The 24,339-nt window shown below is 32.7% G+C and overlaps 1 protein-coding gene across 1 annotated transcript; it reads right to left on the bottom strand.

Annotated features, from left to right (window-relative positions):
• Positions 1-1,197: 1,197 nt before the first annotated feature.
• On the bottom strand, positions 1,198-23,716 carry LOC149488528 (NADP-dependent malic enzyme-like). The gene is made up of 12 exons (XM_089695695.1): positions 23,535-23,716; positions 19,522-19,699; positions 19,067-19,225; positions 18,561-18,742; positions 18,032-18,212; positions 15,666-15,794; positions 9,008-9,190; positions 8,284-8,506; positions 7,629-7,771; positions 6,299-6,469; positions 4,561-4,684; positions 1,198-3,918 (listed from the first exon to the last, which is right to left on the bottom strand). Exons 1-12 carry the CDS (start codon positions 23,561-23,563, stop codon positions 3,758-3,760), a joined length of 1,863 nt encoding a protein of 620 aa, XP_089551821.1. The 5' UTR covers positions 23,564-23,716; the 3' UTR covers positions 1,198-3,757.
• Between the last annotated feature and the right edge of the window lie 623 nt (positions 23,717-24,339).

Raw genomic sequence — 24,339 nt, 5'->3', positions numbered from 1 at the left:
TTGTTTCGTTCTGTGCGGTTCAATGAACTGGAAAACGTCTTGTTGGTTGGATGTTAATAAATTCATACAACTTATTAAATTAATCTTTCTGTGTATTTTCAAATTTAATTCAAACCTATTTTAATCATTTAAAATTGTAGGTTTATGAATAGGAAGTTATTTCAACCACCACAACCAGACTGCATTTAAGAAGAAGGTACCTAGTATTTAGGTATGCATCACAAATACCAAACACGGTTTCTTTTCCTATACAAATTATAAAAATATGATGTGGGTAGTTTTCGTAATCATTTACTTCAATAAAAATATATAGGTGGGTACCTACATTTACAATAAACTTCAGGACTCAAAACGCTCTAAACAGCTATAAACCTTCAATTTTTCACAACTACAATCATTTAAAATGTCTACTTAAAAAAACACGACACGTTGCGCCGTTACTAAAATGGTGATATACTTACAATGTAATATACCGTTTCAAAATCATTTTAAAATAAATAATAAATAAAAGCACAACTCAAAATACGACAAAGAACGACATTGATGCGTGAAGTTTTTCTCTTTTCTGTCACAATAGAACGAAATAAAAAGTATTCACGTATATTATAAATTAAAATGAATATAGCCTTTTTTCTAAATCAGTCGGGTAAATATACAAGAAAGATACTTACCACCTCAAAGCCTCATTATAATTTAATTGATTTTATACGACTGTAAATTATAGAAAAAAAATAGAAGAATAGAAAAGCATGAGAAATATTTTCGTTTGTTTTTCCGTTAACGTGACAAGGTTCCACGTATTTTTTTCATATAGAATGTGTCATCGTGGTGTGGTGTCATCTGTATCCTAGCGAAGCATTCTCTACCTTTACTACATCTTCGCTATCAGTGGTGCTTGACCACTGTATGTGAAGTTTTTAAATGTTAATAGTTAAGTGGTGAGTGTAGGCACGTTTGACTGTCATAATAAATTTAGGTATGTTCTTGTTTATTGATTTATTTTTCTTATCAGACAGGATTTCATAGATTCAATTTATATTTGTACAGTACCCTGCGAGTTGCATAGATAGCTATTGCGAATCGTAAGGAACTTATTTTCCAATTTCATTGTTACTGCCAGAACAATTATAATTATCTTCCAACATTTTACACTCAAACCAAGTTACGATAAAAAGGATAAAAAAATAACACACCATATACGTTTCGAACATATTTAATTAGTAACATCCATTCATAATCGTTTTAACAATTTACTACGAACATACAATAACGTCTTTCATTCCAAACAAGTTACATTGGAGAAGAGCTAATGTTAATTGACCTAACTGCACTTAAGTAAAAACCCTGGTAACAAAACGAATACAGGATAAATTGCGACACAAAACATTAGTCAAACATTTAAACAAAACACTTTGAGTGTTACCAAGACGTCTTAAAGCAGTATTACATCCAGTGTGGAAAAAAGACAGAGCTATATAGGTCGTCTAGCGCCATCCCTTTCACACACTGGATATTTAACTGATTTAAGACTGTAACAACCCTGGTTAGTTAAACCGTATTTCTACATCGTCACAGCAACATAATCACCACGTATCTTTAGATACAAGCTCTAATATAAATAACTTATTAAGAAGTTTACTAGGAACCGGAATAACATTACATTGAACTAATAAGTGCGTGAATTAATAAGTGTTGTTTTCTTAAACTCGATTTAAATATTACGGATTTTATTGTACATTTTACTCTTTCAATTTTTAACTTTCTAGACTGACCGCTACTAGAGCGAGAGGCAAGATTCCTTAACATTTATTATTTATGTTAGTAACTCAAATAGTAAAAGTGTACATGACGATATAACCATATCGTTACAAATAAAGATACTGAAAAATCTAATTATCAAGAAATTTAAAACAACTTCTTAATAACAAGAAAATTTACCAAAACATAAAAATGTTTGTACTAAGAAAGATAAATTACTATAATACTGAGTTATTTCGGTTCCTAATATAACTATCTCTTTCGCTCTGCGAATATATTCGTCTCACTATTTCTTTAAATACTGAACACAATACTAAAATGATTCCGAGTCGAAACATATAGAAAGATTTTAGTCATGATTGTCGCCTCACATCAATTATTGAGGTAGGTTCACAATTTTTCACTCTTTGAGTGGCAATTTTGCATGAGAATCGATTTAATCTCTTTATAACTGGTATATTTTCTTAGATTTAATAGAAAGAATATCATACATAGACGATATAATTTAAAATAATGCTGCGGTGACTAGACATTAAATACATTCATTTAAACATATTATGATGAGCTGTTTATACACATATAATACGAAACCTTAGCTTTATTAAAAACATTTATACTTAAAATAAAATAAATAAAAATAATAAAAGTCAAATGATAATACTCGTATAAATACCGGTTAAGTTTAGCAAACTTAAAAATCATACACAAAAATGTAAAAGCAACAACCGCAAGGAAATACAGTTTCATCGGGGGATACAACCTTCGTTTGCAATTAGAAAATATCAAGAAATCAGCGAAATCACACAAAAATATGATTAATATACGTATAAATAGATAGTGCAAGAAAATTATGAATTTTCGAGAAGAAGCGTAAACAAGGCCACAATTTTAATACATCAATTTGAACATTGTCATATGAAGCTACACTACAAACACATTCATATATTATACGACGTGACAGCTAACACTACATATAGGTAATAATAATTAATTTGTGAATACGTTATACAGTCAATTCTTAAGTGCCCGCTCAAACAGCTTTCGGAACTAAATTTTCAGTATGAAATATATCTTTTATAATACTTATATAATATACATTGAACAATCTTAAACTGGCTTTTAACGCTAGCGCGACTCTAAACGTTTTTACAGACTATAAATAAATGCATCATATTACAATATTTTTAGCTGTATCCGATTGGGCATCTAAAAAAATTAACTTGAGAATTTATTTAGCTGTCAAATAGATTATAATACGGTTATATTTTAAAAATAGTCTACGTTATAGAGGTATAATACTTTATACATAATGTTAAAAATGGACATAGAATAATAATAATTAATAATACCTCATAGGAGGTGCGGAACATTGAATTCTTTACCAATAATAATTTATCTAGTCATACAACAGGCATCCTAATACACCACAACGTTAATAATATTAATTTTCGTAATTTTGTGAAGACTTGGTACATTTAAACACATTAGAAACTCGTTGTACACGCAAGTATAGTGAAAAGAATAAAAATATACATATATTACTTTAAAATTTTACGATCTATTAACATTGTTCTACTTTATTGAATTTAAATTTACAAATAATTAATTTTAACTAGTTAATAACATAATATAATATGGTAAATATTCTTTCTAGAAATTGGGAGTTATTGTCTTTTGCCAATCTGACCACCAGACTGCGGCTTGAAGATACATTCAAATGTATTCTATAACAATTCAATTTTATAATGACAATTAAGCTTCATTTTCAACGAATAAGAAAATTAACTCGATAGAGACTTAAGATATTTTTGAAAAAAAAGTAGACAAATGCACTGTGCTAAATAAATTAATTATTCTATACAAGGAATCTCTTATTAAATCTCCCAAAAAACTCTAAACACACTTATACGTTGCGGTACAACTCTCTTGTGCTACCACCAATTTAGTAAAAGATCTATAGACTTTAAACGCGAAACAATCTAGTCATTTTGGATAAGATCTAGATATTTTTGGGCACCGGTTGTATTGGTCTTACGTTGAATTTCTCTTCGGGCTTCCAATCCCAGACCACGGGCATAGAGCTCTCGTAGTAATAATTGTACATTTGATTCTCGACGTGCTTTGCTAAATTCTTCGGCTCTGGGTATACTGATGCGAGACCTGGAAAAATGGTAGTGTTAAAATTGTATTTTTAAAGTGAAACTTTTATTACATCGTCTCAAACTTTTTGGTCTGTGTAGCGCATGTCGCGTGTATCGCGGCTGCCGAGTAGGTATACCTACTCGGCAGCCGACCGTCACGCGTTACCAATGACTCAATGGCTCGGATATATCCGCATAGCTACTCGTAATGGTACTTGTATTGCCGTTGCTTTATGTGCTTCGTGAAATCACTCGGTTTCGGATAGAGATAGCCGATCCCTAATTTAATAATAATATTGATAACGGAAATGCTTTAACAATTACTATTTTAGACGGAATATAATCCTTTTTCTTATAGAAATTCAAACATTATATTCTATGGTTCGTCATTCGTCATAAGAGATGGAATATTTTTACCACGGAACGGAAGTTTCTACATGGAAAAGTCAGAAGAAAAAACAAAGTTGCTTTTTTTCTCAAATCATGTCAAATAATCTTCATGTCAGATAAATATCAATAAGCGATTTATCTTTTATCTATTGACTTATATCATTAAAATTTTCCATAAATGTCCTTATCAGTGTAAGGAACCTGTCTTCCAACATTACATTAAATTTAACCATTCGGTAATAATAATTAAAAAAAAACTATTGTAGCTTACCTTCATCATAAGCCAGTTTAGCGACCTCAATAGCAATGGCGAGAGACACTTCTTTAACTTCAGACAACGAAGGGTAGATGCGGCCAATCGCCAAATCGTTTTCACTGACGTAGTTGGCTAGGGTCTGAAAATAAGATTATAATAAATAAATAAACTAAGTATTAATACTTATACTACATAATATATACACAGTCATTTGGGAATTTCATTGTAAAACCTTCATTTTTTCAAATATCTTAACAAAGTTAAATTGACTTTGATGGAATTAAAGCCATAATAAACATATTTTTGAGGCAAAACATCAACAATCTTACGAGCTTCTAATATTATCTTCTCATATAATATCAAGAATAAATAGATTGATCTTATCACAAGATTCCGAAATATACATTTATTTATAAATCTTCAATATAGCACGCGTGAATTTTATCAAGTCACGACAAGATCATGCGGTCAAATCTTATTACGTCAATAATACGTAGTTTTTCCGATTATTTAACACTTATTTGTAAACAGTAGTTATCAATAATAGATGAGGCGGTTTTCCCATATCTATATCAAGATAAAAGATAACGTAAAACACCCGTTTTCCTCATGTTAACGATCGCGGTGTTATAGGAAATATTACGTCCTAAAAAACGTTGTATAATCGTAAAATTATAAACAAACATTAAATTTAAACTGCTTTTCAAGGAATAGTTAAGTTAAAAGCTATATTGAAACAATTTTACAGAAGCTAAGTTAAAATTCATTTTGCGGCAAATTCAGAGGCAGAGTCGCCACTAATTTTTTATTTTATTTATTTTTTTTAATTTTCAGGCATTCCTTTTATAAAATAACTAGCTTACCGCCCGCGGCTTCGCCCGCTTTGTCTAAAACCTAATCACTACGTAGTATAAAACAAAGTCGCATTCTCTGTCCCTATTTCCCTATGTCCCTATGTCCCTTTGTACGCTTAAATCTTTGAAACTACGCAACGGATTTTGATGCGGTTTTTTTTAATAGATAGAGTGATTCAAGAGGAAGGTTTATATGTATAATAACATCCATTAAATTGTGGAGAAGTTATTTTTGAGGTTTCTAATGTTATGTCGTAAATAATTACATTTTTTCCGCTTACATTGCAAACGCAGGCTGAACCCTACGAGTTTTATCAAAATAATGTACTAATTATTGTACACATTAAAAAGGTCTACAGAAAAGTCCGCGATGGCATATGTCTATCTCTTATGGATAACCCACAATAACTTTTTTTGTCATTTACTTTTTACGACAAATAATGGCTAATTTCGAAGCGATTTTAACCAATACAGCATTAATCCTTAACCAATTAAATACCTTGAATACATTGTTCATTTAATATAGATCTATATGGCCCTTTACACCGTATGATTTAAGAGAATATTTTCGAAGATATTACAGATTTAAAAATTGCGGGACGTAGCGTTTGTCGCGGTACCGGCCGGCTGGGCCGCTGTTTTTATATGTATACAACATTAAAAGTTTTTCTGTAGTGTATTTAGTATCAGCATTGCACCCGTGCGAAGCCGGGGCGGGTCGCTAGTAAATTATATACTAAAACCTTCCTCTTGAATCACTCTATCTGTTAAAAAAAACGTATCAAAATCCGTTGCGTAGTTTTAAAGATTTAAGCATACAAAGGGACATAGGGACAGAGAAAGCGACTTTGTTTTATACTATGTAGTGATATATCTTAAATAAAGTTTAGCCAACTCACCCTGGCGGCAGTAAGGAACATAGTTTCGGGTATATGATGTGTGGCTGTAGTTATAACTCCTAGAGCTATTCCGGGGAAAATATACGAGTTGTTCCCTTGCCCCGGGTGGAACTCCTTGCCGCCATACTGAACTGGAGGAAACGGAGATCCAGATGCGAAGATGCATTTACCCTGGAAATAAAGAAAAAAAATTGGTTGTCTGTAAAGTCGGTTAACTGACGATAGTTGAACGTGACAACGTCCGATTGTGCTTCTTTGTCGCTCGTTCGGCGCTCTCGCTTGCACTTCAAGCCTTACTTGGAACGCCTCAGAGCGAGGTAACGCCGCATGAATCATGTTTTTCGTGCGTGCAGCCGGCTCTATCGAATTATAAGACGTTGTCACGTCAAAAGTAATAATATAGAATACAAAAAAAAAATTTAAGCAGACTTGAATTTCGATCGTATATCGGGAATAACTTCTTAGTTTTCGAACGGAATTTGATTTTTTTTTTGGAAAGGAGATATTCTGTAGGTAACTTCATGATAAGATGAAAAGAAAACCAGGATTCAATATTTTACAATAAGATATTTTAAATAGCGCTTCACTTCAGATAAGGCAATGTACACTACTTTGTACATACTTTGCTACCCCATGCAAGCAATTCACAATTTTTAAGATCAACTATTTCTGAAATAATGATAACAAAACAAAACAGACAAATAATTTTTCGTGAATAAGGATAATTTGATACTTGATATGTATATGATTAGAACAATCAAGGTTGTCTTAAACTAGACCCTGAAGAAAATAATACGTTTCCGAAACATTGCATTTATTGATCATTTACATGTTTTTTTTTTCAAATGATACGATTTTTGTTAAATACATACTATAAATATGTTCTTATTATATGAAACGCTCAATATATGGTGTTTCATATGAAATGTACGTAACGTTAAGGAAAAAATGAAATAATTAATTTAAATAGCTGGTATAATTAAACCAAATCATTTTATAGTATGTATAATATCAATGTCAAATACCGCTCGCCTATACAACTGCTATTTCCGTTTATCCTGACGGATGTCCGATAATAAAATACTCTGTAGCGAGAATACTAAACATTTTATTCCGATATACTAAACGTGTACATACAAATAGTATTCTAAACGTGCAAGTTAGCAAGAATGTATATGTTTGTTATTAATTACAATACAGCTGATCAGCATCTGTATTAAATCTACATAAATATATTATAGCTCTTTATTAGCATATAGACTTCTTTTACCCGAGTACCATGCGAAAGACACAGCTTGTTCAAGCTAGTGAAATATATTTATATACTCACTTCAGTATAATCATAAGCGTCTTGAGCTGTGCACTCCGCTTTACTAGTTGGATTCGAGAGAGCGAATATGACGGGCCGCTCGATGTTTTTGGCCATTTGCTTCAACACATTGGGCGTGAATGCACCACCCACCGTTGAACAGCCTGGAGGATAAATATTATGTTTAGTGATTTTATATATGTTGCGAAACAGACAATATACATATTCCGATTTTTTTGCAAATGAGTATATTTTGTATAATTTTGTACTTTACTTTTTCAATCGACATTTTATATGGATGTGCTACCGCATACTTAGTAAATATCTAACATGACACATGACAGACATATTCTCTAATTAGAAAACACAAAAATTATCATACCATCAACAAAATCTCAATCATTTGCAATGATACATTCGAGAATGCCTCCTCCCACCACTTAGATAAAAACCATACATTTCAAACCTGTATTAGTCAGTAGTACCTGTATTAGTAGTTAGTGTAATAAGACAGCTCGGTTTGATCTTAGCGATACACGTCTCAAAGTCCTTCTCCGGTGCTATATTCTTGCCAAACGCTTTTGCATGTTCGGGAACACCTTTCTACCACCACATAGACAAACCCCAACTAAATATAACATTCCTTCCTCACTTCTACACACCACATAACACTCACCAATAAGACAGCTCGGTTTGATCTTAGCGATACACGCCTCAAAGTCCTTCTCCGGTGCTATATTCTTGCCAAACGCTTTAGCATGTTCGGGAACACCTCCCTCCCTTTGCGTGGATAGAAGTCCATCAACATCGAACATATATACACGATCCCGGGCCTGTTGTATTGGCAGACCCTCTGCTACCATAGCGGCTACTGTGAGGTTTGCTATGCCGTTGGCCGCCTTAAAGTATTGAGAATTAGATAAATGTGATGGAAATTGTGGAAAATAGGTACTGACAAGACTTTTTTCTTTTAGTTATCTGGACAATAGGGGCTAATGAAGAGCGTTTAAAACTATAAAGATAATTATTTGTAAGTTCAAAAAGACCATACATTTCTCAAAATATATAAGAAAAACTTCATTACGTACTTCGGAGCTCGACAGCTGTTATTATGAATATGTATTGACAAAAATAAGTCTAAAAGCGTATACATTTTTCCGGTTGCGTATTGTTCGACATATCGATTACGTTAATGATCATGTGTCTGGTATACATCTATTTTTGTTGATCTGTTTTCAGACGAAATGAAATATCTTTTGAATCACTTCATCCTTTTACTATTAATTAATATTTATTAAAATTTACCTAGTATTTTGTTTAGTTTGCAGTACCTAAACCTTTCAAATGACTTTTTCTTTGAAAAAAAAATTCTAAATATTAATAAAAAACAATTAACTCACAGATCCAGCACCCAAAAAGAAGTATATATTTTCGCTGAGTTTCCTCTTCGTGACTCTCACGGCCGCCATCAAACCCGCGACCGCCACACTCGCAGTGCCTTGGATGTCATCGTTGAACGTGCAGTACTTGTTGCGGTACTTCGCGAGCAAACGACCAGCGTTGCCGAGCGCAAAGTCCTCGAACTAGAGAAAAAAATGGTTGTCTGTAAAGTCGGTTTACTGACGATAGTTGAACGTGACAACGTCCGATTGTGCTTCTTTGTCGCTCGTACCGCGCTCTCGCTTGCACTTCAAGTCTTACATGGAACGCCTCAGAGCGAGGTAACGCCGCATGAGTCATGTTTTTTCGTGCGTGCAGTCGGCTCTATCGAATTATAAGACGTTGTCACGTCAAAAATGAATTGGTTAAATTTTAATAATTACGTATTCATTGCGCGTTGCTGAGCGCAGTCTTCGAACTAATGGGAAGATTTTTTAAGGGTTAAAACTTAAAACTTCATATTTGCTTATTATTTGCAAAAAATTAAGGAGTGTAGCATATCACCCTTCGCCCTTATTCTGCCCACTGCGGCCTGTTGGACATAGAGATCTTATAGCACACTATTCACGAACATTATCTTTCCTGTGCATTTCATTGAGAATAGCTCTCGTGACCTAATTTCGGTAAAGATAATTACAATGAAAGGTAATCAAAAATGTATAATGTTCTATTTTGAAAATCCTCGACTATCTATATTCTTATCAGTAGAACTTAGGCGTAGGAACGGTTCGAGCATACGACAACTATAGCAATGTGATTCTTTCTTCATCTTACTTCATCATGCATGCATTTTGCACTCTTTTTTTAATATTTTACAGAACAGCTTTAATATTTTTCAGTTCTAAACTTCTAACCCGTTCCTCATCCTACATATTTTATAATACTAAGTTTACTTCTCCGGATTACATTCAGAAAATAAGAACAAAATTACAATGTACGTGGAAATTTCTACGTTACGTAAAGTGTAACAGCAAAATAATGTTATATAACCGTTTCACGTCACCTACAAATACATAGTTAAGACGTCCTCGATCTGGTTAAGACTGAATTCAGTTAAGAATACTGTGACGATTATTTGCCGTTTATTTTAAGAAGTAATTCGTGTGTCAATGGTAATGTCGTATATTTGCATACTAATAATGTGTGTGCTCTTTATAACTAGAACCGCATTTAACAAATTGTCACGGATGTGTAATAATGGTTAATTTGTAAAACAATTATATCTGTTTGTCGTATACATGTCGCTTTCCGTTTTGCAATGTAGACTAGAGTAGATAATTTTTGAAACAAAAAAAAATCGCAGTCGGATGAAACCCATTAGAAAAGGAGGGGAATATGATGAAAATAAAAGGAAAAATAAATTACGGTCAATCCGAGTTCGGGAAGTGGTAGGGGGGAGCTTTTAAGAGAAAAAAATGGTTTCTCTCGATTTCCGACAAAACTACAAGTCCTATGGAAAAAAGTTCAATGGCAAAGTTGTAGATAATAAAAAGATCTACAACTCTTGTATTCACAATTTTTTCACATAACCTCAAAATTTAGGTTAAAAATTCAAAAAACCAAGTTTTTGGTTTTTTATTTTTATCTACTTCAAAATTTATTTTTTTTCTACGAAATTTGGTGAAAACTTACTTTATTATGTCCTAAATACACTGTAATTTATTTGATTGAAAATATTTATTTTTTCGCCTTATTTTGAATTAATACCAAAAAAACAACCTAATTTTCAATCGAAAAGTCACCCGTCAAAATATCAGCTTTTTTCAAAAACTTGGGGTGGCTTTTATTCATTGAAATCTCTACTTTCATATGGTGTAATAAAAATAAACACCACCATAGTAAATGTTCTCAGGAAATGCATACAAACAGTGTGAAAATTAGCTTTTACTAAATCAGGCACACTTCTCGAACTACCTGAAATGTTTTTATCGACATTATTTTGCTTTTGAATATGCTGTAAAATATTAAACTTAAAACAGATAATTATTTTTCTTTTGAAATATTACCGAAAAACCGATACAAGAGAAGTTATAGAGTTCGAGAAGTGTGCCTGATTTAGTAAAAGCTCATTATCACACTGTTTGTATGCATTTCTTGAGAACATTTACTATAGTGGTGTTTATTTTTTTTTACACCATATGAAAGTAGAGATTTCAATGAATAAAAGGCACCCCCAGTTTTTGAAAAAAGATGATATTTTGACGGGTGACTTTTCGACTGAAAATTAGGTTGTTTTTTTGGTATTAATTCAAAATAAGGCGGAAAAATAAATATTTTCAATCAAATAAATTACAGTGTATTTGGGACATAATAAAGTAAGTTTCCACCAAATTTCGTAGAAAAAAAATAAATTTTGAAGTAGATAAAAATAAAAGACCAAAAACTTGGTTTTTTGAATTTTTCACCTAAATTTTTAGGTTATGTGAAAAAATTGTGAATACAAGAGTTGTAGAACTTTTAATTACCTACAACTTTGCCATTGAACTTTTTTCTATAGGACTTGTAGTTTTGTCGGAAATCGAGAGAAACCATTTTTTTCTCTTAAAAGCTCCCCCCTCCCGCTTCCCGAACTCGGATTGACCGTAATTTATTTTTCCTTTTATTTTCATCATGTTCCCCTCCTTTTCTAATGGGTTTCATCCGACTGCGATTTTTTTTATCTTTTCATTATTTTTAAAGGCTTCTACCCCAGTCTAATGATGATTATGTTCATATAAACATAATATTATGTAAAGTTTGTATATGTGAAAACTTTGCAGCACTGGGACAAATCTTCAATATAAAGTGTTAATAAGTTACAGAACCGTTCCAAATTAATTGAGAAATACTATCCGTGTAATTACCCGGAAACTTTTACCCATTATTAAGTAAAATAAAACATTGAGGAAGAAGGAATACTTTAAACTGTAAATCGTAATTGCAATCATTACCTTGCAGTTTTATAATATCAAAACGTCTAACTAATTACGAGAGTGAAAAGAGCAAGTCTATTTATAAATAAGAAGACGTTCGCTCAATAAATGATATAGATATAATAGAACATCTAGATTATGTCACACCGAGACACTGTGACCTAGAGTCTAGACTGATTCAGGAAGCATTGCGGTAGGTCGCTAGTAAATACTACTTTTTGTAGTAAATCTGTTTCATTCAATCATTGCTTCGTTATGGATGAGATGGCGCATAGCCGCAATTGAAATCAAGAACGATGAAAGGCAAATGGAGTTGATTAGATAATATTTGCTATGTCCACACCAGAGATGTAACGGAGCTTCGATTCCGGTTCCGTTAAGTCGGAACTTCCGATTATTATTACACTTTCGGTTCCGACTTCGGTTCCGATACTTTTGTATCGGATGTTAATCGGAGGTCGAACGAAACAAAGCGGGCGGCGCGCGACGGCCTGTGCCGAACAGGTTCATATATGTCGCGCGGGGAATCCCCCGACCCCCACTACGTGCACTCTATCATCAATTATTTTTTCACTTGTTAGTTGTTACAAAACTTACAAAGCATCAAAGCTTTTGTTCATAAAGTACAATACATTACTTTTGGAGTCCATTTTGATTTAATTTGCTTTAGCTATTGTTCATTTATTGTAATGTCACCAAATGTAACACGCTACTTTGGGTTTTAATTTTAATTAAACTTTAAATTCATTAATTTTATCTTTTGTTCATTTGGAATTATGCCAATTTTTTTTCACAGTTGTTTTTTATTTTATAATAAAAAATAAAAATGAAAAGAATTGACTATAAATCATGTTTTATTTGTCCTTAAACAAACTGACCCTGCCTCCGATTTCGATTCCGATTTCGATTCCGATTCCGATAAACCAAATTTGAAAACTCCGATTCCGATTTCGGTTCCGATAAAACTACCTCCGTTACATCCCTGGTCCACACTATGCACTTTCATCTTCAACTTTCGTCTTAATCTTTCTATTTCAACTTTCGTTTGTCGCTTTCAATATTGAATTCAATATTGAATGCGTTAACGAACGCAACGCCAATATAGTCATTTAGTTCATTCGTAGTTTGTCAGCTTGTGGAAACATGTGCGACGACAACATTTTACTTAGTGGAACATGTGCTGCTTACTTGGTCATAAGAAATTCCAGAAAAAAAAGAACCAAGCGAAAGTTTTGGATAGAAAGAGCGAGGCTATTACAATAATCGAAGTAATGTGATTATGAGAGAACTACGAGAAGATAAAGATATTCTTTTTAAAAATTTTACACGTATGTCTGAAAAAAATTTCGATAGACTTTTGAAATTGGTTACACCAATAATTACAAAACAGTCCACCAAGTTACGTGAAGCAATACCTAGTGAAATAAAATTAGCTATAACACTTAGGTTCTTAGCTACTGGAGACCCTTGATGAACGAAAAAAGGCACAGTGTGGACATAGCTGATGGATATGTTACAGCAAAAATCTGTTTTACTTTACAACTCGCTTACACTAGTTAGAACCAGATACTTAATGCGTTTTCAGTAGTAAGAACTAGTTTAATCAAAGACACAATTTATATTATATTTTTGGTACGATTTAAACCAAACACTATTCGGTACCCAGTACGACTATATACATAGGATTTTCCTCAGAGGGGCAGATATTCAATATTTTACGTTGCACCAAAGTGACAATTAGCATTGTAGGTATCATTTCCATAGTGATAGATCTATGTGATAGATACAGTACATTTATATCTCTCCCTCACTTCCACTAGGGTTCTGTTAATGGGTGATATACGACGTTATTATACGTTGAAGGTTGGCCATTTATCATCTCTACAAGTGTTCTTAATTTTCTTAACCGACCACGGCAGGATAAAAATTAATTATAACAGTAACAACTGTCTCTGTCTTATCAATATCAACACCAGTATTTATATTAATGAAATTGGAAGACATAGGACCTTTTTAATTACGACATACAGTATACGACAACTCCCTACGTTATTTTTGTGTGTCCCTACTTCCTATTATCCCAACAATGCTTTCAATTAATTATTTATGCCAGAATAATTCAAAAGATAATTATTATATATTGACGTGTTAAAACATTTACAAAAATAAAAGCAACTTACATAAAACGATAATAAACAACATTTAATGTTCATAGTAAAAATCAATACTAGCATCCATTCATAACGATAAGATAAAAATATGATATACATTGCAGTGTTATAAATGATAGATAGAGATAATTAATGTTATAATATTTTGATTACGTAAATTACTGCAAAAGATGTCATGTTCCAAAATAATCTTTAGTATTAGTGATAACGACCGATTGGAGATTATTTTTATCTAGGTTTTTGTTTTGTTTAGGTATTAATAAAATGTTTTAATAATAGCGTATCGGTCATTACTCGAGAACACGGGTATGGAAGAACGGATCAGTTTTTCAGGCAAATCCACATTGTTTAAAATAATATTATAGCTTAAAAAAAATTTCGTATTAGTAGAATATAAATAGAATAATAACATTATCTATACATTACACATATTATGTAGTACTGTAATATAGATTATAGACAGTTAAAGTTACGTAGTAACTATCTATAGTAATCTGGTTTTATTGAATGAAGATGTATTATCATCATTATGACTTCATGCGTTTCTGATATTTTATTTAGAACAATGTAACTTTGTAAGTCGTCAGCGCAACCTTGCATTGTTATTTATATTATAATCTCATTGTAAACTTTAAACATTTATTTACAAGGCGAGACAAAAGATCTTTAAAAAGAAACTGAAATAACTACTGATCCAAATTCAAAGGAACTCGTAAAATAAATAAACAAATAAATTTAAAAGCTTTCCAGTAAATTTTAACGAGTGCATTTACTTGACGATGAAAACAAATTCCAAAAAAATATACATCAAGAAGTATTTATGGAAGACGGATTTACCCAAATCCTTTTCCTTATAAATACTTTTCTGAATAAACAATGGTTATTTGCGTACGTAAAACCGTTGAACCCGACTATAATTATTCTCTAAATCAATTAATGTATTTGAAGATAATAGTATAAATATTATTAACACAAGTTTAGTAGATATTATATATTTCACGGTCAATCATAATTAATTAGCGTAGATACACTCAAGTTCAAACCAGAATGATATCCAAGTAAAGATAATTAATTATAGTTGATATCGATAATATAAGTAAACAATCTACATTTATATTAATCTTAATGAATTGAATATTAATATCTTTCCACCAGCGGCTTCGCTCGCGTAGTCAAAAATAAACACGAATATTTTTCGTTCCCGTGAGATTACCGGAATAAAACTTATCCTATGTCCTTCCTCAGGTTTCAAGCTATCTCCATACTAAATTTGAATTTCCCGGACATACATACAGACAAAAATTATAAAAACTACATTTTTGACTTCGGTATCTATTGTAGATCACGCCCCAAATATTCTTTTAAAAAATATTCAATGTGCAGTTGTCTTTCCTGCGATATATGTAATTATATTTATAGAATATAGATTAGTAAAATACAAGTTTATCTTTGCGGATACATACATATACCCAATGCTTATCAAAGTGTAATGGAACTTTTTAAAGGATTAAATTTATAATTATTACTAATCTAACCTGTAGTAAAGTGTTCTGTCCGTATCTCTGAACGCACGCTTCCATAAATTCGTCGATAAACTCATCGTACTCCTTTCCTCTCACCCTCCTTTGTCGCAGGCCGATGTACAGAGGATCTTCTAGTAAATCCTATAAAAAACACGTGAAAAACAATTTTAAACTACTCTTTCGTGATTCATTGATGCACAACGAAGCCATATAAACAATCTTTAAACAGTAACATATCGCCATACCAGAAACACACAAATATAGTCTATCTACAAACATCACAACACCAACAAATTAAAATCTTTTAAATTGTAAGGGCGCGTATTCCATCGAACACTCGCTTTTCGTGCCGTGCGTTCAATTTTGTAACTACTCTGTATTAAATTGTAGGTTCAAAATTGCACGAAGGGCGCTATTAGCAAACGATTGCGTGCGATGTTATAGGCTGATTATAATCACGCCGACCACAGGTGCTGACAGCCGAAACGTATGAAGCTCTTTGAAGCACGCAGTAATTTTGAAACGCTTCACAGAGATTCATACAATTTCGCTGTCCGCACCGACGCGCGACGGTCAGCGTGGGGTCAGCGTGACGCTAAAACAAGCCTAATACTGTTGTTTAAGGTGTTATAGAATATTTCTAATCATTGCAGTAAACAATACCTGTGTTATCATGAAGTAATTATGTTCGTTATGTGTTGATTTAAAAAAAAAATGTTAAAGTGAACCGATTTTGCATTATCTATTTCCAAATTTTTTTTTTGACGTATTTTTGTAATTGGGCTATGTAATGCACTATGCATTGCATAGGACAAACGCATAAAATAAAATATTTTGGCTTATTGTCATTCAGGTTTTGTTTGTCCTGAAAGACGACTCTGACGTCATTTATTGAAACACTATGCCGCGGTTGCCTTCTATTTAAAAAAACTATCAACAAAAATTATAATTTTACGTAGTCGTGCACGATATTAAGTCTTTATCATCCCAAAACCGTAATAATTTTTGAATAATTTGCTAAAATCATTGCAATATTACTCTTGAAAAAACAGGAAATCACATTGATTTTTACCGCGAATGGAATACGCGCTCTTTATTTTTGAAAGCGACAGAATAAAGTTTGATGTCTCACATTAACTAAAGATTTAAATCTGGTTTATCTATACCCTCAGTTCGATAACTAAAGTAACATTTAATACATTACAAGTGGTCGCATGCGGGCAATATAAAGCTTGATTAGGTACACGATAAAAGCGAATCCAACGTATCTAGGTCCCGCATAATATATGAAATTGGAGTGTTCGGAAAAGATTGTCTAATGTTTAAATTAAACTTTGCTATATTGCCTTAATCCGACCAATCAAATTGCCGTAAACATCAATTAAATTAGAATTGTTTTTTAGAACTATTTCTACACATTGAATACCACATTTATACACAATCGTTGTCATACGTCGTAAGTGTCGCGAACCACTGTTCCAAATCTCGGAGTGAAATATTTTGACATTCGCATACGAACATGAAGGATGTGAAAATTGTCGCCGAGCTCTTACTGCCAAAGTAAGTCGCAAGTCGAAACGCGCTGCGGATATCGAGTGCAATGTTTACATATTATGCGCGATCGGTATTCGCATCGCCATTCGCCTCGCGATTCGCACGAATGTCACACATCAGCCCATATATGTTCATATATTCTTCCTATGAGGGTTCAAGCCGTAATCCACCACGCTGGCCAAGTGCGGATTGGCATATGTCCTGACGATGTTTTGCTTCGCAGTTCGCCGTTTTGAGCAGTGGTGATCATATCCACATGCGCATATAAATCGAAAAATCAATTGAACAGCTATTACTAAAATATTTAAAACGTGACCGACTAGAATCTGTATTACGTAACTAACTGTTCTTAGTACTCATTGAAGTAGATACTATGTAGTTCGAGAATCGATTTTGTAACATAAGACGAAATATGAACGTTTTAAATAGTGTTACCTATTCTTGTATTTTGGAAATATCAAATCCTCTGAAGCAAACCGTTCTAGATACGTTTAACGTAATGTGTTTGTATAAGCCATTCACTTTAACATTTCAATGTTATTTTTGAACACGAACTACACCCTCCTATAGCAATAACCTTATACAATCTCAATGAATATTTCATCACAGTCGCTTACGAACAAAGGATAGAAAACAGTATGTTAAATATATTGATCCAACCGCTTCATGGTGCATTTACATTAAATATTTACATATGTATACATATGTATATGTAACTGTACAGTTACAACGAACCAGAACCCCCAAAACAGTCTTATTGTATCAGAAATTGAATAACATGGAAAACTGACCAAAATATTATACGTATAATAACAAGAATTTACCTGATTATCAGTACCGACATCCAAAGTGATGGGCAAACATTGATGGGGCTTGATTCCAGCTAAGGCCGTGTACAAAGACAGTTTCCCCACCGGAATACCCATACCATACGCGCCCAAGTCACCGAGGCCCAAGATCCTTTCACCATCAGTAAAGACTATAGCTCTTACGTCTGGTTCAGGCCTAAAAAAATACGTAATATAGTGAATTTGCACTTATGAGGCACATTTTTTCTAACCACCAATTAATTAAACATTTGACAGGCGCGTAACTATACACTATTTTTAGCTGTTCGACGTCACGTGTTGTGTGTAGTTCAACAATAATTATTTCTCACACAAATTGACTTATTTGTCACGCAATACAACTATATTATCTGAATTTACAGATGCTCAAATATTTTGTACATAATCTTCTCAAATGCAAGTATTTTATAGAATATTGGATAACGATATCGGATATTAGGTCACTGGTTAACCAAGTCAATAAATGCTCAAATAAATAACAGAACAATATATTTTTATCACTTACCAGTTCTTTAGGATATTGAACACATGTCCTTTGTCATTGATGGTGATGAAGAGACCTCTAGGCCTTCTGTAGATGAGACCGAACCTCTGACAAGCGAGTCCTACGGTGGGAGTATACACGATGGGCAGATACTTCTCAACATTTTCCGATAGAAGACGGAAAAACAGCTTTTCATTCCTGTCCTGCAAGAATTAAATGGAAAAATAAAATTGTTCTCTACAATAATGTTTAGAATACCATTTAAAAACGTATATTAGCTAATTTGCCTGCACATTGAAAACATAAATACATTTCAATTTAGTTCAAGTACACATAATTAAATTTAAACTTTCATAATCCTTTCCACTATTAGCAATGCAAATAGCTGACTAAATTAGAGCTCAGTCAAAGTCAGACTCTATAAGACATCATGCACCTAACTTTCACTAAGTATAGACCGAAATGTTAGACAATACACTTAGGTAAGATATCATTAAATCAATGGTACCTTTATGCTGTCTAGTCACCTGTAACTCAACGAGGTAGAGGTATTTGTTGAGATTGTCCTCGTATCTGTCTATAGATATCCTGCAAATATCCAGCTGTTCCTCCTGAGTTTTGAACTTTGCAGCCAAAAGACCATGAATGCCGAGGGCTTGGCGCTCCTCTAGCGTAAATGCTAGTCCCTAAAAATTACAATTACCTATAAATTCGATAGCCACATTCTTGTGTACAAATCAACACTTCAATATTTCACAGTTATTAAGTAAATAGCTGTATTAATGAACCATGACCTAGCAATTCAAATTATAATGTCCGATTGCCAATGACCAGTATGCCTGTTAACAAATTGAGTGTTTGCCAACTAGCTGGGTGCAAGTGCAACTCATAATTATTGACACGAAACATTAAGTACGTAAGTAGCGAATTCCAAACTTTAAAGACGATTGGAAATGGGTTATTTACGTGTATGAAACTGTACCTTGTTCAGGCGGGGATCTCTCAAATGGTCAATACCTCTTATCATATTCGGACAGACGATATCGCCGGTTACTTCGTGATAGTTCCGGCATTGTGACAATGATGGTTCTAGGAACACTGGACATTTTGTAAGTGCATACGCGAGAGCCCGATTCGGGCCTATAGCGTTTGAACAGCATCTATAACAATGTCAATTTCATCGTGATAAGAAGGCTAACATGAGATTATATCTAATGGCTGGTTCACACTTTGATTAGTGCGAGTGCAGGTGATTAGTGCAGGTGTTTAGTAACTACGTGTGGACAGCGACTGTTTAGTGCAAGTGTTTAGTAGGCTGTGTAGTAAAGTGAATAGAAGCGTGTTCTATTTTTTTGCGAGTGGACTGCGAGTAGCCACGTCCCGCGCGCCCTCCCTTCCCCCTCACTCGCAGTGTGCCTGCCAAAACACGTCTGGACACGAGTGTTTAGTGTTTAGTGTTTAGCGTAGTGTGTAGCGTCGCGAATTGCACCATTGACCTGCACTCCCAATAATCACCTGCACTCGCAGTTGAATTGGACACTACTCGCACTACACACCTGCACTCGCACTAATCACCTGCACTCACACTAATCAAAGTGTGAACCAGCCATAAGTAATCATTTCAAAAGTTTACTGCAAATCAAATTCAAGGTCATACTTATTAGAAGAATAGCTATCACGACCATAGGTAATATAGTAGTTTCCTTTTCTAAGGAAATCATGTGTACAACACTGATAACGTGTATGAGTTGATAACTATGCTGCCCTCAAGGATGTTGTTTTCCAAAAATAATTCAAATGTGCTGTTGTTACTACATATTTTATTATAATAATTATGCTAATAAATTTTCGCAAAGATTGTTTCATTTTCACTTTCAGAATAATTAGTAATCCACGCCTATAAAGAGTGGCTTAAATTATGAAACTCTAGATTCTAGACTCACCTACCTAAGATTTTACACGTTTATCGATATTATGATTAATGATGCACGCGTTTGATAAGTGTTCCAATGACTATTTATAAACAACACGCTGTTATCGACCTTTAATAATATTGTTGCATTATTATCGCCAGTCAATTGATGATTGATCGTTTGATTAGGTATATTGTGATTACATTACATATTATCAAAAGACGCATTGAAATTATCAATTACGTCAAAGTTGATAAAATTACTTAACACGAGTGTAAGTGACTCAAATGTAAAATGTTGGCTGATAACAATACTATTGGTAATGTTAAAGTATATAAATGAATCAGCACAGTTATGGTCATTTAACAACAACAACGTATTATAATGGAGAGATGATCAAACTACATAAGAGTACCTTCTGCCTAAGTAGGTACTAGGTACCTATATCGTCACAGTGAATTGTTTCGTGAACAAGGACGATAGAGCAACTAGCAACTATGACTAACCGAACGTGAACTGAACGAACGATGGAAAAGTAGAAGGATTTGAATGTTTGTGTACATTGAATAGGCTCCGAAACTAATGAAACGCACGTAAAGTAGAGCCGGGACAAGTAACTAGTAACTACGAAATTATCTAAATAATTGATTTCATCATTTTATAAGTGTACCGTTATTAGTTCAAAATTATAGTTATGACGAACCAAAGAATGTAGGCTCCGATGTCGATCTTTTTTGGACTAACAAAAATAATTTCAGTGCATATAATTTAAGAGCATAGTCAAAGGAGCCGAAAAGAACGAAAAACCTAAAGACCTATATTCCACAAAGGGACAGAATCGCAAATGAGAATTTAATAGTGGAACACGAATAAGATTGTATAAAAATAATGAATTTTGTACAATAACAATTTATGTTGTTGTATTGTTGTATCAGCCTGTTGTGTCCCAATGCTGAGCAAAGTGAGCAAGTCGCTTCCATGAATCGCGCAATAATTTATATTGGGACCCTTAATTTAAAAAAAGTCCATTCATATTCGTCTGTAAATAGGAATGCACCTACCCATATTAGTGGTGTATAAAAAATATAAATTGAATCGAATCATTCATTTGGAACTTCGTATGTTGAATGAGGAAAAATGTACCTTTCCTCTTGATATTACAACTGATCTTCATAGGTATTATGAATGAGATAAACGGAACCTATCCTCTTGAAATTATAACTGGTATTCCTATACAATACGTAAAATAGGAATTGAAGTAAAATGTTTATTAAAGTAAGTTTAGAAATAGATGCGGGAGGGGCTATGTTCCGAAAAATTGAGTTGATTTACGCATTTTTTTTACAACATTTATAAAACAACATTTTTACAACATTAACAAAAACTGTAAAACAATACACTTAAGAAATGGTATGCTAAACTGATATGTATTTATTTTACATGGTTTAGGTACAGCAATAAAGTGGAAATATCACATCATCAAGGGGCAATCTGGTTTAGTCACGACTTTTTCGTCGTCATTTAAATTACGTCACCGTCTCATTTATAAATTAGCACAAAGGTCGTCTTTATAAAACGAGTCAAAATTTTGCACTGTAATAAAGTTTTTTATCTTTAATTTTCAATCTACTGCCTTTACAGTTTTAAATGTTTACATTGTGTATTAAAAGCAGATACCTATGGAGGTATGTACATACAGTCTATATTGATAATATAGGTGAAGCGATTTTTACACTACATTTTTTTACTGGAATTTAAACATCTAGTTCTATAAAAAAATTTCTTGATTAAATAAAATGTGTACAAATTGGACAATAAGCACAAGAATTAAAAATAACAGGGATATTTTCTATGTAAAACAGACAGCAAAATCCTGTTTCCATAATAAAAATGTTTATTTCAGGACATGTGTGCCCATAATACTCAAATAATACCTATAAACATAAACATCACGTCAGAGAAGACAACAATTTGCTATTTAAGAAGTCTTCAAGGAATAATTCAAAACAGTCATACCAAATATCCGAAAGTAGAAGATGCTCAAATTCAAAAATAAAGTTAGCTCTAACTATTAGGCTATTTAATTATTTTTTTGCATAGCAAATTGATTTAAAATATTTCAATTAATTTCAAAGTAGGTACTCTAAAATCCATTTTTCACATTTTCTGTTTGAGAAATCATTCTTTTCTTTAACTATTATCTAGAAATAGAGATAACTAGTATAGTCAGTTTCATAAGGTGATGATGTTGGTAAACAATGAAAAAGTGTTAGCTATTTTTGTACCAGCTTATTATTTTGAGGTACATTAGCAGTAATGTTGCCAAGTCTCAACAAATGGGACATGCCAAAAATAATGTAGGTACATGGAATTTTTATTGCTAAACAATAACAAGAAAACAATGTATTATATTTTAACGCAGTATTATATGTATTACTGACTATGTAAAGAATATTTAAACTGAAAAACTATATTTTATGTACATACTGTAATCTTAATTATTATTATCAAATACTTTTGAGCTTGACTAAAATAATAAATATAGATTAAACCATCAAATGAGACCATTGAACCATCATTTAATAATTAATTTATTCATACTGTGTGCTAATTTCTTCTTTCTTTACGGATAATATACCGGATATTTTAAAATTATAAACGCACTATTACAAGCAAGAGACGTGGAAATATAAGCGACATACAACCGTGTTTTTCGGCAGGATCAATATCGAAATGCGTTTCCATTGGCCCAATATAATTAGCCTAATCTTAACAAAAATATCGTTATTTAGTCTAAGAATCTTTGAGAATGATATCATATTAAACCTATGAACCATTTATTACCTTAAAATAATAATAGATGTTATTTTTAAGCTACAAAACAAGCCTTTCACGCGTTCCTAGCTTTCAATGTTTTGAAAGTTACAAATCACCTGATATATATTTTTAAGAAAATATAATTATATGTACACTCAAGCTAATTTTTATTTAAACACAAAATATTAAATGCAATTTACAAATTGGGCAAAACACAGGTGTCACGTTATGTAAACTCCCAAAATAAATGAAAAATGATACTCACAGCAAAGATCTGGGGATATACGAAAACATTTTCAGAAAATAATTTTCATCTAATACACACTAAATCACAAATAAACCTTTCACTGACTTTTTGTAAATTTTTAAATTAATTTATCGTCCTCCATGTGTAGCAGTTTGGAGCTTCGTCTGCCCGTCTATAGACTATGACACAGACTATAGAATTACTGGTTAAGACCGAGTTGGCGAGTTGACGGCAAGGACCACAGAGCAAGTAATGGCAAAGACCTAAGACGAGAAGTGACTAGAAAAGTATAGACAACATAGAAAACACACGCACAGATCATAGACAAATATAGTGTTTTCCAATTACAGCACTAGAGCGCATTATGCGGCATAATGCTTAACGTTGAATGTTCCAACTACAGCAACAGACAGCAACGCTTCGCACAATCGAGCACTCTTAAAAGTCATGCGCGTGAATTGATGCGTGCAATCGATTTATCGTTAGTAATTATTAATTGTTGGAAAAAATTTTAAAGCTTTCGTTTCATTGTAGTTTTTTCGAAATAATCAAAGTTAATTCAAATTGTGTTAAAAAAATAAATGTAAGTATGGATGAAGGTACAAACATTGAAAAAAATTTTAATGAAATAATCAAAATCCAAATTACTTAAAATAACCGTAAATATTTTTCAACCAATTATTATGTATACCACTTTATATTATGATTTCATCATAATATGAATAATCACAATAGGCATGACGAAAGATTTTGAAATCCTCTTCCATAATGTGTGTATACGTTTACTATACAAGAAAAACCCTATATTATTTCGGTAATATAC

The sequence above is a fragment of the Colias philodice genome, chromosome 5, assembly GCF_061535455.1.
Source record: "Colias philodice isolate Cphi_HAF_F1 chromosome 5, ilColPhil1 Martin Lab GWU primary, whole genome shotgun sequence".
Taxonomy (NCBI): Eukaryota; Metazoa; Arthropoda; class Insecta; order Lepidoptera; family Pieridae; genus Colias; species Colias philodice.
Note: the sequence above shows the minus strand (reverse complement) of the source record. Positions and strands in the feature narration are given on the sequence as shown.